At 41.2% G+C, this 15387-nt stretch overlaps 1 protein-coding gene across 1 annotated transcript in view; it reads right to left on the bottom strand.

Moving 5' to 3' along the window:
• The window catches only part of birc6 (baculoviral IAP repeat containing 6), a 164381-nt gene that overhangs the window by 82940 nt on the left and 66054 nt on the right, over nt 1–15387 (bottom strand). The window contains exons 33-49 of the mRNA XM_040139786.1: nt 15286–15387; nt 13950–14103; nt 13712–13828; nt 13372–13532; nt 12005–12131; nt 11786–11896; nt 10573–10831; nt 9866–10437; nt 6728–6903; nt 6510–6606; nt 5577–5771; nt 5255–5455; nt 2934–3213; nt 2591–2847; nt 1884–1992; nt 1395–1631; nt 82–931 (exon numbers count right to left, since the gene is read on the bottom strand). The exon at nt 15286–15387 is cut by the window's right edge and continues 32 nt beyond it. Of these exons, the coding sequence (XP_039995720.1) occupies nt 82–931; nt 1395–1631; nt 1884–1992; nt 2591–2847; nt 2934–3213; nt 5255–5455; nt 5577–5771; nt 6510–6606; nt 6728–6903; nt 9866–10437; nt 10573–10831; nt 11786–11896; nt 12005–12131; nt 13372–13532; nt 13712–13828; nt 13950–14103; nt 15286–15387 (4005 nt within the window). The remainder of the gene's footprint in view (nt 1–81; nt 932–1394; nt 1632–1883; nt 1993–2590; nt 2848–2933; nt 3214–5254; nt 5456–5576; nt 5772–6509; nt 6607–6727; nt 6904–9865; nt 10438–10572; nt 10832–11785; nt 11897–12004; nt 12132–13371; nt 13533–13711; nt 13829–13949; nt 14104–15285) is intronic.

Genomic DNA, 15387 nt, shown 5'->3' with positions numbered 1-15387 from the left:
GTTAGCAAATCTATGTCTCAGATGTCAAAACTCAATTTCTGGTGTCTCAAACAAAGTAACTAGTGGCATGTAAAAGCAGACCTGCGCCATTAGCCGCTGGTTGTTAGGATGGCAGGAGATACACTGGAGAAAGAAGGCCACAGTGGCATTCTCCAGAGCCGTCCTCTGCTGGGTGGTCAGCCCTCCAGCTTGCCCAGTAGATGCCAGAGAGAAGCGTGACCCAGAATATTGAGACTGGGATGAAGGTGGACCTGCTGCAGATCCAGAGCTCAAAGGCTGACATCCTGCATTGGCACTGGCACTGGCACTGGAGTGGCACAGTAGGAAAAGCAGTGCTGTCCACAGCGGGTTGACCTCTGGTCCTCCTAACCAGTCTTTCATGGCATGACTGTTGCCGACCTCAGTGAGGAATCGCAGCACTGGAGCAGCCAGCTCTGCAGCCAGAGGAGGCCGAGTGTGTGAGGATGAGTGGTAGTGGTGATGGTGGTGTCTTCTCTCAACATGAGCAGGCAGAGGGAGGTCAGCGCTGGCCAAGAGGCCAACACAAAACTGGGCCAGGCTGCGAACTAGCAATGAGGGTAAGCCTGAGTCCAACAGCTGCTCTATAGCTCCTGGAGACTGGGAGGCAGCTGCCAGCGTGGTTAACTGGGACTCAGACAAATTAGTGGGGGATCTTGCATGCTTGGAATCATCTGTAAGTCCTGAGGCATTTGTGTTGGCATCATGCTGCTTTTTGCCGTCATCAGTCATGGCGAGGTGGCAGTGCTGGGTTTGAGAGTGGCTGGCGTTGGGCACTGGGACAATCCCCATCCAGGACATGAGCAGGGAGAAGTAGCTGGGGTGGATGTGACACATGGAGCACAGCAGGCTGTCCACAGCCTTTTTCAACACAATGTTGGACGGCAATGACATGGACCAGTTATACAGTAGCCTGGAGGGAAAGACAATAAATGGGATCAATAATCAATCAGGAATCTATGTTGTTAGCCTTCAAAGGGTTGAAGTTGACATACTCTATGCATATCAAGAAGATATATATTTAACAATACGCTGCTCTGGTGTTTACATTTATCTGACAACATTTTATTCAGACTTGAGTCGTATTGAAAATGTTAAAGAAATTTTGCTAGGACCAACATAGTAAGATTGCCATTATGACTTTTACGTAAATTGCACTTATTCAGACATAAGACCAACATGTAAATTTGCCATCATATTTACGAGGTGCATGTCTGAAAGGGGCGACTCTCATTTCACTTCTTTTTTAACTAACACAAAGGTGAACATATACTGACTAACTTCCCATTTTTTGGTAAATTATTCCTTGCATGTATATATACAGTATGTGCATGTATTGCATGTATAATCGTAATATGGAAAATAGACTGACTTACTCAAAGAGCTCTCTGTTGAGCAGTGCAGGGAGGTCGTAGTCAACAGGGAGCTCATAGCTGTGCCACAAGATGGCTGCCACACAGTGGAGGTGGGAGGGTGAAGGCATGAGGAGGCCGTACTCCCTCAATGAAGCAGAGGAAGAGCCAGCGCCGGCCCCAGTGTAACCAATGGGACTGCTCATCTTGTGGGCTGCCACTCGCGAAGAGTCATGGACCCACTGGAGGAGAGCCTGGATCCTGGATGGTTAAAATTCAGAGCAAGCTTTGATAAATAACTCATAACAAGTTTTGGAAAACACTGCATCATCTCACAACCACATGACAATAAAAGATAACAAGGAGAGCGTAAGGACACTTTTTACTTTTAGCAGTTTATGAGTCTGTCTGGAATATGACCTCGACAGAAAACTTTTTCTCATTGGTTGTTATTCTTATTGAGGGACGCTAAAGGACAGTTTGAGTTGAGGTAAAAACAGAATATTATTGTACCTGTCTCTGGTTCCAGAATCCTGTGTGGTGCCGAGCTGATACAGAATGTCGATGGTGGAGTCTGAGGAGAGACCGTTTAGTCGCCCAAACAGCAGAGGACTGTTCAAATCTACAAAGACAGAAGACCATAAAAGGATGGCTATTATGCCGGCTAACTTACAATAACTTTGTTCCAGATGATTTTTTGATCCACTGTGAACTAGCTTCGACACGTATTGGCTTTTTTTAAATAATTTTTGAACACTGTTCTGTAGATGAGCAGAGTTTTACTATCCAACCCATGACAGTGCTTTTTTCAGGGTAGAGGGTGGGGACTAGGTGGGGTCTTAAGTTTTACGCAATACAATTACCTATGCGGAAACCGGATATTTTGAGACCCAGATTTAGATATACGTCTGGCTATTAAATGTCATCAATTAAGTAAGTTAAGTTCCAAAATTTATTTTGGAAATGATGGACTTGCAAATAAAGCCTTACCAAATATTCTAACAGTTTGTAGGGCCTTGCACTACAAAAACACTTATACTAGCTAGTGTGGCAAAACATCTGAAATATGCTCCTGTCTAAGTCTTTCAAAGTCTAACAACCTAATCTAAACACTTCTTGAGGCCATACATTTTGATACATGAGATTTTTTATGCTATTTAAGGTCCTGTAGATGTGCTGTCTATTAACATTCAGCAGTAGTGCAGCTGTGTGTGACTCACTGGCAGGGTCTGTGCCAGAGGCAGCACAGTTCCTCAGCAGAATGTCGATGAGTTTGAGTCCAATACGAGTAGACTGCAGGCCGATCTTGACCAGCACAGCCTCAATGTTGGGTGAGTGCATGCCACAGTAAGGTGACATGAGTAGTGCTGCACAGGTCTGCAGCAGGTTCGCAGTGGGTGCTGCAGCACTGGCCATCATGGCCTCCAAGTCACTTACGTGGGTCAGGCAATGGTGGAGAAGACGCAGCCACCCGATGCTGTACAGGAAGAAAGAAAAGGTTAGAACAACACCCACATCTAACACAAATGTACATACTCTAATTCCAGGTTCAGTTTGTAATACCTGGTTTTAGAGACCTGGTCCTCAGAGGGCAAGAAGGGGTTGTTGACGGTTGCAGAGGAGGTGTTACCAAATGCCGTCAGGCCCAAGAGTTTAATCTGAGACAGACCCAGGGTGCTGGCATCACGAGGCCGATGCAGTCTCAGGCAAACAGCGGAGGCAACCTCTGCCTTCACCAGCTGGATCTTTATGTATGTCAAACCGCTGGTGATGACTGGCGAGGAGAGCGGCAACATGTTGACCCCATCAGCACTGATCTCCACTGAGACCGAGGATGGGCAGGCTGGTTGGTAAAGAAAGGGGACAGAGTAAAACAGCAGAGTTTTTAAACAAGTGAGATGGAAAAGGTTTTGTTGGTTGCAAAAATGGAAATACACTTTCCAAAAAACTCCAGATACAGTGGCTTCAGAAAATATTCAGATCTCTTCACTTTTTGCATACTAAATTGTGTTACACATTAAATTTTAAATAGATAAAATTGCCATTTTTGCCCATCAATCTACACTTAATAACCCATAATGACAAAGTGAAAACATGTTTTTAGAAATTTTTGTAAATTAATTTTAAATCAAAAACTAAAACCTCTCATTTACAAAAGTATTCAGACCCTCGCCTTGGCATTCCAAATTGTCAGGTGCATCCTGTTTACTTTAATTTTCCTTGACATGTGTCTAGAACTTGATTGGAGCCCACCTGTGGCAAAACTGAATTAATTGGACATAGTTTAGAAAGGCAACCCCTGTGTATATAAGGTCCCACAATTCAAACTACAGGAACTCTCTGTAGTTCCTTGAATACATTGTGGTGAGGCAGAGATCAGGGCAAGGGTATAAAACCATTTCTAAAGCTTTGAATATTCCCAGGAGCACAGTGGCCACAGCTTGGAACTAGAGTTGGCCATCCGCTTCAAACTGAGAAATGGGGAAAGAAGAGCCTTTGCTAGGGAGATGACCAAGAACCCAGTGGTCAGTCTAAGAGAGCTTCAAAAGTCCTCTGCAGAGATGGGAGAACCTGCCGGAAGGATGACCATCTCAGCAGTACTCCTTCTAAGAGTAATTTATGGTAGAGTGGCAGATGGAAGCCACTTTGATTGAAACGTGTATGACAGTCCACTTGGGGTTTCAGAATTTAAAGTACTCAAGAGCATGAAAAGAAATATTTTCTGTTTTGATGAAACAAAAATTGAACCTTTTAGGCAGAACTCCAAACACTGTTAAGCGAACACAAGGCACTACTCATTAGTGCCTGGTGAAGTGTGGTGGTGGCAGCATAATGCTGTGGGGGTACTACTCAGCGTCAAAGAAAGGAAGACTGGTCAGAATTGAGGGAAGAATAACCTGCTGTACCTTTCAGCATGACAATGACCCCAAGTATACAGCTAGGAAGATGGTGGAGTGGCTTTGGGAATGTCCTTGAATGGCTTTTGAGTGGCCCGTCCAAAGCCTAAACTGAAACTCCATAGTGCATCTGTAGAGAGACCTGAAGGTTGGAGTTGACAGACGGACAATCTGATGGAGGTTGAGAGGATAAACTGCCCAAACCCAGGTGTGTAAAGGTTGTAGAGAGTTAGGGGCTACTACAAAGTACTGGATAAGGGTTCAAAGTGCTTTCATAAATCAGAGATTTAAGTTTGTATACACGCACGCAAATACACACACACACACACACACACACACACACACACACACACACACACACACACACACACACACACACACACACACACACACACACACACACACACACACACACACACACACACACACACAAACACTTGAAGTTTGATTTCAAGCCACCATCTGGCTCTTTTCCTCTAATGTTTTTGGTCATTATGTTATTGTAGGATGAACCCCTGACCAACCAGTCTGTCATCCTCTGTTACTTGCCTTTCTCTCACCTGATAGCAATATACTACTTCCTGCAGAACAGTATTGTCCTAATACCGCATCAGAGGGTGTACTAACACAATTTGTTTCAATCCTGCCTTTGTACAGACAGAGGGTTTGTAAGTAGGTTGGGGCGCCTGTAGGAATTGTTTGCATGAACTTTCAAGGCTTAATTTACTTCCATTGCTAAAGGAAAGCTATTAACCAATTTCTTAATCCCTGAAAAAGGTCTGTTTTTGTATGAAACCTACATGATTTCTCAGTTTTTGGTGAGCATAAGCTTTCTTTTTTCTTTTTTTACCTTTGGCAGTTTTTGCTAACCTTTGTACTATTTAAGGTTATTCACTTTACTTGGACTGCTTAAATTTCAATAAAAACTGGAAAAAATGTGGGTGTTTTAAAACCTTTGACCAGTAGTGTATATATACTGTTACTCACTGGCTAGAGAAGCAAGGTGTGGCTGGATGTGAAGCTCTTTCAGCAGCACAGCAGCAGGAAGGTGAATGGTGAGGTCACACCAGGCCTCCTCTGGCAGGAAGATGTAGGACCAGGCTGCTGAGCGGGCCCGGCGGTGGGGCGGTGTGGCCTGAAGGAGGACTTCTGCTGGCTGCGCTGTGGGGCTGCTGGATGTGATAGTGCCTGTTAAAAGGACAAAAAAATCATTTAGAGTTAGAAAACAGTTCATGTAAGTTTGTAAATTCTATTACTGTAAAAATATTGTCCCATAGGATGTAACTGAGTTAAAAGTAACTGAAAGCACCTAAAGGGGCAAAGTTGTGGAGTCCCTCAGCGTTGTCTGGCTCTGAGGTCATCACTCTGGCTTTGAGGTTGCCATCTGCTGCCTTCCCAGGGCCTGAATCCAAGAACTTCATGATGGTGGACACCATGCTGCGTGCTGTGTTCACAATAGCTCGGGTGCTAGTCACCATGTTGTTACAGATCAACTGTACACCACCTGGTTAGGGTCAAGAAAGTTATGGTATCTTAAAATTTCAAGTTTTCCAAAAACTGCTAGAATCCATGCTTATGTATGTGTACCTGCATATATCAGCAAATTAAACATTAGTCGCTTGGACTAATAGGGTTTTTCCATTAGCCCGGGTCGGTCCACTTTAGCCATGCTTTGCTGAGCCAAGCCTAGATAACATGCATTTCCACTACAGCCTCCCAGCAAGGGATAGTTCCGCTGCGTTGCTGTGGTCTTTCCTTGGTAGCAGGGCAGACCACAACCAAACCTTATCCTCCCACTTAGCTGTGTCCTCGGCGGCTAAACTCGAGTGTGTCTGTGCTGGAGACTAGGGAGAAAGCTCTATTTTTAAAAGTCTCTGTGTTCAGCTCTCAGTACTTTTTTACTGTTTACTAATCATGATCAGTGGTATCAGAGCTGTATTAACTTGACGTTAAAATTTTTCTACTGGTGAACCAGTGAGATGCTTCTATTGTGAAGAAGTTTTAGGAAATGCAATGTGTTTATCACAGGCAGAGCTTCATTAATCATTCAGTTAAACAAGTTTACCTTGCTGTGCAGTGTAGTCGAAAAATACTCACATCTCACCAGTGTGGCTCAACTGATTGCAGTTGTTCATGGCATGGCTCGAAGTGACTACACCCCCAAGAATGGAAAAACCCTTTAAAGGTTGGTGTAAGTACAGTTGAGTAAAAAAGCACAACAAAGTGCTGTGTATACACCTACCCATATCGTGGAAGGCCTTGAGAGCCTCGCTGGTGTCTAACACACGGAGGATGAACCACAGAAGAGGCTCTGACAGCTGACAGGTGGAAAGAGACCCCTTCAAAGTTCAAAATAAAAAAACAAATATTAAAGATTATGCATTTTATGACGTTGCATTTATTCAAGAGCTACTTCAATATCAAATCATTAAAGCCCAAAAACCACAGTTTGATGCTTACCTGTCTACCCATGTAACCACAGGCCATGTATGTGAGGATGGGCTGTAACATAACCTGGACTGAGGTGGCCCTCTTACTGAGGGTGGTGAGGATAGTGAAAAGGCCGTCACCCACTGAGATGGCATCAAGACCCCCATGGAAGTTCTCATGTTTGGTCAGGTGGAGACCACTGGCTCCTGAGGAACAGAAAGGACTGTCAGCTGGTAGCAGTAGTTATTTAATTCAAAATAGTTATCCCCCTGATATCGGATTTTTTTTTCTGTTCACTGGTTCCATAAGTGATTAATTCACCCACAAATTAAAAGTAATTATTTATCAACTCACCCCAACGCCAATTAAATCCTGGTAGTAGAGGCACATTAGCCCACAGTTTTCAGTCTTTTAAATTTACTGTAGGTCATTCATAGATTGAAGCAGGAATATGTCAGTTTTGAAAGAATAACACATTTTGTTCTTTTAAAAACAAAAAGTTTAATTCATAGGCAATAAAACATACTGTTGCTCAATTCAGTACACTCATGGGTTGTGGTGCTAGAGTTTCACTTGGTCTGGTATAACCAGAAGATTATGCTGTCTAATGTTAGCAAACTTTAACTTACATTACCAAGTTTGACTCTTCTCAACTTGTGCTACAGTTATGACATTCTAGCATTTATCATTATTTATCATTAATATTACTTCATCACAGTGGCTCCTGTTCAGGAAAAATTGCATAGGCAAAATGTATCCTCTCTTTCAGAAAATTATTTCCTAAAATTAGCAACATGTGTGGGCACTTCAATTTTCCTATGCCTCTAACAAATTGTAAAAAGAATTCACCTCCTTGCCTTTGCAGGAAAAAATAGGCAGCAGTGTGGCTTTCTGTGCTCACTGTGGCTGTTGTGTTGATGAACACTGCAGCATTAAGTTGTGAAAATTCAAAGTTGTGAAAAGTTGTCTCGAGGCTTTCCATTTTAGCTAGGTATTTCAAGCTCACGCTAATGCCAAAATGGACTGGATAAAGTTGAAGTGACAGTCAGTGCAATGAAAACGTTTGGGTGCTCCTGGACAAAATTTCTTCTACTGTGAATCGTTAAGCAAGTAAAAGATCACCTGATTTCCAAAAGGCACAAAGTTAAAGATTACATATTTCTTTAATATTTTAGCAAAGATTACTTTTTTATTACTATCTTTTATAGTTTGAAAAGAACAAAAAAGGGAAAGGGCCTGAAATAAAAGTTTGGCCACCTTGCATGGTCATCACTTAATAACATCACCTTTGGCAAGTACCACAGCTTGTAAACGCTTTTTGCAGCCAGTTAAGAGTCTTTCAGTTCGTGTTTGAAGGATTTTTTCTCCATACCTCCTTGCAAAAGGCTTCTAGTTCTCTGAGATTCTTGGGCATATTGAATGCACTGCTCTTTTGAGGTCTATGCACAGATTTTTTAATATGTTTGTCAGGGGGATTGTGAGGGCCATGGCAAAACCTAGAGCTTGTGCTTCTTGATGTAGTCCATTGTGGATATTGAGGTGTGTTTAGGAACATGTTTCCAAAATGCATCAGGCTTGTATAGATATTCCTTTGAACACTTTTGATGCTGAATTTTGTGGTGAGGACACAGGAAAGGTTTTCTTCTGATGTCTATTCCATGCAGGTCATATTTGTGCGGGTGTTGCTGCACAGTAGAACGGTGCACCATCACTCCAAAGTCTGCTAAATCTATCAGTCAAACAGGGGTTTTGATTTGCCTTTCTAGTAATCCTACGAGCAGCTGTCTCTCTTTGGTCTTCCAAACCCCCACTTGACTTCCGCCATTCCTATCAAGATTGCTAGGGAGCTGCTTAGAGGAGCCAATGGCTGCTGGGACAAGGTTTGAGGAGTCTGAGTATTTGAAAGCTGTGAAATTTGCATCATCTGGCCTTTCCTAATGATGACTATGGACAAGCCATAGCCCTAACAAGCTAATTAAGGTCTGAGACCTTGATAAAAGAGAGCTCAAATCTCTTCAAGTGCCCAAACTTTTGTATGGTTCTCCTTTCCTTTTTGTCTCTCAAACTTACACTAAACTTGCTTAATGTTGAAAAGAAAGTTTCATCTTAAACTTTATGCCTTTTGGATGTCAGTTCATCTTCTACTCACTTGACCATTCACAGTAACAGAAATTTGGACCAGGGGTGCCCAAACTTTTTAATGCCACTCTGATTGTGCATCTCTGGGTCATCTGTACCTGCTGAGCAGGTGTTTCCAGCAGCTGTAGTGAACAACGCTATCTTCATATGTAGATAAGGTTGCATATTTTATATAAAACCAGCAAAACTGGAGTCTACTGTGGGGAGATTGGGGTAACCTGTTTGATGTTTACTCAGTGACATTATAGGTTATTTACTGTTGAGGGCTACAGCCCTGTTGATAAAAGGAAAACTGGGTCAGACTGTGTTTGCTGATGTCAATGTCAAAATAAATTTCTACAAATTTAGTACTACTTGCGCTCAGCAGGTTTAGTGTGATCTAACGTATGTTCTCCAATGAAGCCTGGAAGTTGTGCAGAAGTGTTTGCTATGTTTAGTCTTTGGATTTTGTATGGCCAATCCTTGAACATCAAGAGATTGCGTGCAAGCTCCGCAATTTTAAATGAAGTCATTATTTTGTGTTGTTTAATTTTTTATAAGTCACGTTACTTGTTATCTTAATCTGTTCTTTAAATTCCTAATTTTCACGGATTTTGCAGCACACAGAGGTCACATCAGTGGTTTCACAGATAAACAGTTTTATTATGGAAAAAGACCACTTTATTTCACAAACTGTTAACAGATTAAGGAAAACCTTAAAATTTGCATCCCTAATTATCACCTTACAAAACTGCTCCAGCGAACATGTTAGTAAAAAGTTGCCTATTTTAGCATTCATTTGGAGTCCTTCCTGTCCACCTGATGAATGTAAGTTCAATATTTTACTTTCCTTTTAGGTCTGATTAGGTCTCCAAAAACTCCTGAGAAAAGCATCTGTCTCTTTAGCTGCTAAATGCTCCACAAAATGCACCTGAACTCTAAAGCTGCATGCCATAAAACCAAAACAATGTGCTCAAAGGTGCTGAAATGCTTGGTAGAGCTGACAGGACCTGCAAGGTCAGGTAATAATTCTCTGCGGGTTTGTCTTACCTATGATCATGGCCATGGCACTGCTGTTACACTGGCCCAGTGCTGACAAGATCTGGCTCATTATCTGCTGATTGGCTAGCACCAGGTCGGCCACACCTGCAGGAGGACCCTGACTGGATGCAGATCCACCACTCACACTTTCTTTGCTGCCACAGACCTTTTCCTCATCGGACACGCTGCTGTCAGCTGCTCCACTGCAAGCCGGTGGCAGCCGTCCACTGAACTCTCTGTCTCCGGACAGAGGCAGCTGCACCAGCAAATTGACCAACTTGAGAAGGTCAAACATCAGCTGGTCGCGTGTGGTCTCTCCACAGACAGCTTTTGCATCTCCTGGACGAATGATGTTGGCAAAGAGACCACCAAAACAAGCCCGAGCGCCAGCAGAGCTGTCTGAACCACTGCGGGACACAACCTTATCAGAGCAGGTGATGTAGTGGTGAACCAAGAATGTGATGGACTCAATGACAGAGGAAATGGTGGCCACTGACACCACCTCAAAGTTTTGCTCTAGAGTAAACTCCAGCAGCTTCACCTGGGCATCCAGTGGACCCTGACCTGACTGGAACGGACCCCTGAAGGTACAAGATGAACCATTAGTTCCAAAAGCCCACTTTTAGTACAAATCGTTGATTTTTGTCGAAATGACTAATTATGCTTGTAACATGCAAACAACATTGCAATAAATTTCCCAAGAAGCGATAGCCTACCTCTCAGTAGAAAGGATGTGCATGAGTTTGAGCAGGAATTCACTGAACATCTGTGGACAGGTGGAGGACAGGTGGACCTGCAGCCGACTTAAAAACTCGTGCATAGCCTGTGTAGCAGTGGGTCCCACCTGAGAGGTGTGTTGGCTTGTCCCGTTGGTGCTGCTGCCGGATAGGAAGCGTACCAGGACATGAACCAGGGTGGGATCAGACACCATCTGCTGAGCTGTGCTTTCCTGAGAGCTCATCCCATTGCTGGAAGCTGGAAGTTCAGACACAAGTCACTGAACACCAGAGAATTGCAAGGGCAAAAAACATACTATATATAAATCCAAATTATACATCCTTGCATAGAAACACTGTAAAGTATTCCAATCCTTTGCCTTCCACATTTTCCTGTGTACACTGCTGACTGCTTTCAAAGGCAAGTACTAGATGTTTAGATTGAATTCCTATCTTTCATACAGCTTTTGGTTTCCAATTATTTTATTTACACAATGGAAATCACCTTGCAGAGATTTAAAACTTGTCTTGACATTGGTAATTCATCACGGTTGTCCTAGCCTGGTCAAAGTTACTGTATGTTAATTTCCTGTGGTAATGAATTTTTGGGCAGGGGGGCATTTTGCTCATCAACTCCCAGATGGTACATTCAAGGATGCTTTGATATCCAAAAAAAAAGACTAAATAATGAAAAACATTCATGAGCTGTATTATAGGAAAATCTATTTTTTAAAACAACCTATAAGTAAACATGGACATTTTGAAAAGAATAATATGACTCTAGGGCTGTATCCATGATGTCTTAGGGCTAAAAGCAGCTCCTAACTGGCTGAGTTAAGAGAAATTCCTAACAATAATGGATGTGCCAGCCTTAACTTCAGGGCACCTACATTTCTGGCATGGCATAATTCACGTATTTTAGATCTTCTATTTCTATAATATTTCTTTATATCAATCTAATCTGTACCTTTTATTTGTGTTAACTATATTGATGAACATTTTATTTCACATGAATTGACACAGACTGGTCCCCTGTCTATTCAGTTAATCACTGTGGACATAACTAAACTCTTTCATGAAACAAAATCACACACATAAGAGAAACTGTCTCTTTGAGAGGAAGACTGAAAGTGTGACTATCTGACTGAGCTCTACGACTTTTCACAGGTATTGACGACAAACAGAAGGAAACCAGTGAGAGTGGGGTACTGACCGCAGGCTGACATGTTAGTCATAAGAGTGAGAGAGTGCAGCACCAGACACCATGTTCTCAGGGAGGTGTTTGGGTACCACGCCAGCACTGTTAGGAAACTGCTGATGGATGCTGGACACACACGTACACACAAAGAAAAAAAAATTATGGAAAGCAACGTAACAAACTCAGCTCCACATGACAGGTATAGAAGTAGAGAGTATGAGGAGGAGTCCTGACCTTGATTGAGTGGGATGGTGGGCACTCGGCTAGCGTTAAACAGAAAGATGTCTGATCCACTCTCTTCACTGCTACCAGAACATGTGTTGAGACTGAGTGTTAACCACAGCTGCAGCAGGGACTCCAGCTGAGAGAGAAGAAAAAGTGCTTCAAAAGTTTTTCAAATCACTTTGTTCTCTTGTCATACATAAAATGGCACCTACTGAGTTGAGTTTACAAGGTATTCTAAGTAAATGTGAAAGTTATTTACTCTCGGAACTCCAGCAAGAAGTTTGTTGTGATGACCCAGACCATGGGAGAAAATTACATTCATGCACAAGTTTTTTCGTATATTCAATGGGTGATTTTTGTCATTCTAATCACATAAAACACAATATTTAATACAAATCCTAAACACATAAAAGATATGTATACAGAGAGTCTGATTTTAGACAGAACAAGCGGATTTAATGAACATACAATAAAGTGAAACTGAATTCACTGAGCAAAGGCTTGTGGAATATGGTTTGTATTTTCTTCCAAAAGTGAAGATTATTGTTCCAGCAGCTACTACCTGCAAATCAAAGTGTCTTTTTGCTGATTTGCGGGTGAAAAGTAGTCCAGCTGTCTATTCAAATTTTTTTTTCATAGAAAAATTTTTCAGATTATAAGATTAATTAAATGGATTTTAATTACTAAATTTAGAGTTTGTAACAGGATCTTCAGGACATATTTTACTGCAAAATTTGTAAGAAATAACAAAGTACAGTATTGAATTACAGTGTTATTGCAAAGGTTTCAAGTTGGAAGCTTGTTTTCTTTCACCAACATCCTGAATTATACTTTACTGTAGCTAGAAGCCCTGTTTTCACCAAAAGGAAAACAGTCAGCAGAGACCTGCATCTACCAAAACAAACCACCGCAAACATACAGTCAAAACTACATAAGCGTGGCTTTAAAACAACAATGTTAATGTCTGCAGTGGCGGAGTAAGTTTGTAGACTTCAGTCTAATCCAAGAAAGCTGCTGGTCATAATAGGTCCACATGAAACTTGTAAACATTGCACAGAAAATAAATAGGAAAAGATATATCCACATGGCTTCAAGGATCAAGTAGATTCCTCCACTAAAAACTGCTACCAGCAGTTAGGTATCTTTACATTTGTACTTAATTTGTAGAAATTTGTTTTAACTTTGACAACAGTCTTCTGTTGATCAATGCCAAAGAAGTTAAATGAAACCCTTTTTGCACAGTGATTAGACAGTGATAAGAATTTGTATGAGTGAATATTTTTGGTGCTTCCACTGAGCATATTATAATAATATTTATGCAAAAAATTTTTATATTGTAATTCCATTTAGTGGGTCCAAACAGAGAGTGTTCTGACCTGTACATGGTGGACCTGCAGCATGGAGAAGAGTTTGTTAAAGCAGGCACTCAGCATGGGGATGGACGAAGGCTGGACTATCAGGCTGCTGCCTGGAGGAGAGCCTCCTCCATGGAGAGCCCTCAGCAGGGAGTCATCAGTTCCATTGGAGGCATGGCTCACTGAAAGTCAGACAGCATACAAATATTAAAGCCACAATACAAATAGGCTACCATTATAAACTCGAAAACAGACTAAAACACTCGAAAGAATATTTTTGTCTCCAGGTTTTTGAGTACTTAGGCTCACATATAGACAAGCAATGACAATTTCCTGCTTTATTTGGTGTTTGTATGGTTACCTGCGGATGAGCTTGAGGTGAGGGCTTGTAGAATGGAGTCAGCCTGTAGAGTTGCCATCATTTTGAGCATTAGTTCAGCCTGCTGCTCAAGGCCCACTTCTAGCCGTGCATCCAGAGCTGTAAAACACAGAGGCAAAAGGTCAACAGTTAGATGGAAGGATATCAAAACGTTCATTTAAAGGAAGTAAAGACTTGCAAGAGAAACGGATATTTTGGGCAAAATTCGGCATTTGCTCACCCTGTGACACGGAGACTGACAGACTCTGTGACCCGGGCTTCTCAGCAGCAATTGGAGGTTTGGACACAGGGATACCAACCCCTCCAATGTATGGGTTGTACCCGTATGTGCCATAATCAGCGCCCCAGTAGTCATACCAGGTGCTGCTTATTGGCTGAGAATGGACACAGGAAAGAAGGGAAGGGAAACATGAGGGTAAAAAGCATGACAGTCATTCTAATGTCAGCAGAGCAATTTCTACATTTGCTTTCACATCCCTAAATGCCAATTTAGTTGCTCAACTTAAGCTATACGCCATGATTACATTAATTGAAAGGGACCCACAAGAACGCAGAGAAATCACTTTACCTTCACCTTATCTATACAATTCTCAAGTTTATTTTCTTTGATCCGTCAGATTTAGCTAAAAAAAACAAAAACAAAAAAAACTGGGCAGCTTGCAAACGCTTCTTTTTTGCATAGTAACACATATTACAGCTCCTTGTGCGCTTTTGTGCTTTTTTTTGTTTGCAAAAGCTTTGTCATGATGTAAGTATCTACTTCATCAACAACAAGAGGCCTGTAGCACTATTTAGTTAGTACATTATTTGTAACTAATTACTACATTTTTAAATAATGATATTAAATGGATGAAACGAATAAACTGTAGAATTTATGAAATTGTTATCATTAAGTGTTTGAATCTTTGAGTTAACAAACGAATAAAAATTCAGGCCAGTTCAGGTAGTAGTACAACAGAATATTAGCACTACAGTCAGGGGGAAAAAAAATTCGAGAATAAAGTGGGAATATTTTAAAATAATACTTTGTATTTTAAGAAAAAAACTGGAATGTCATGAGAAAACTCAATGTGACAAACACAATGATTTAATTTTACATGCATCACTTGACGACATTCACATCCTTCATGTGACACACAAGCTGACATATATAGCACGTGTTTACTACGAAGGAGTATGAAAATAGTTTATTTATTGAAAATAAGTTTGTTATTTTGTCTTGTGAAATTATGATTTTATCTCATAATATTAACAAATTTTCTTGTAAAAATTCAAGTATATTTTTAACTATTCCAACATCCTAGTGAAATTTTTTCTCAAAACTTTCAACTTTATTCTTCAACTATTATTTCTTTTTTTTTGTGAATATACAGCTATTTTGTGAAATTGTTAAATTATAATTTCATTCTGGGTCATTCATTTCTATTACAATGATTAATGGCTTTATTCTTCAACGCAAGTCATTACAGCAATACAAAACGTGGTACCAAGTAGTGACAGAGACAGGGTAAAGAGAAAAAATAAAACAAAAGAATGGAATAACATGATCAACATACCTTAAACACTTTGGCAGCGAGTGGATCTTTTTCCAAATCAATATCTAAAGGATCAATATCAACATCCATGAGGTCTTGTAGCAAGTCAAAGTCTATGTCTTT

This window comes from Xiphias gladius, chromosome 11 (genome assembly GCF_016859285.1).
Source record: "Xiphias gladius isolate SHS-SW01 ecotype Sanya breed wild chromosome 11, ASM1685928v1, whole genome shotgun sequence".
NCBI lineage: Eukaryota > Metazoa > Chordata > Actinopteri > Istiophoriformes > Xiphiidae > Xiphias > Xiphias gladius.
The sequence above is the reverse complement of the archived record's forward strand: the minus strand, read 5'-3'. Positions and strand labels throughout refer to the sequence as shown.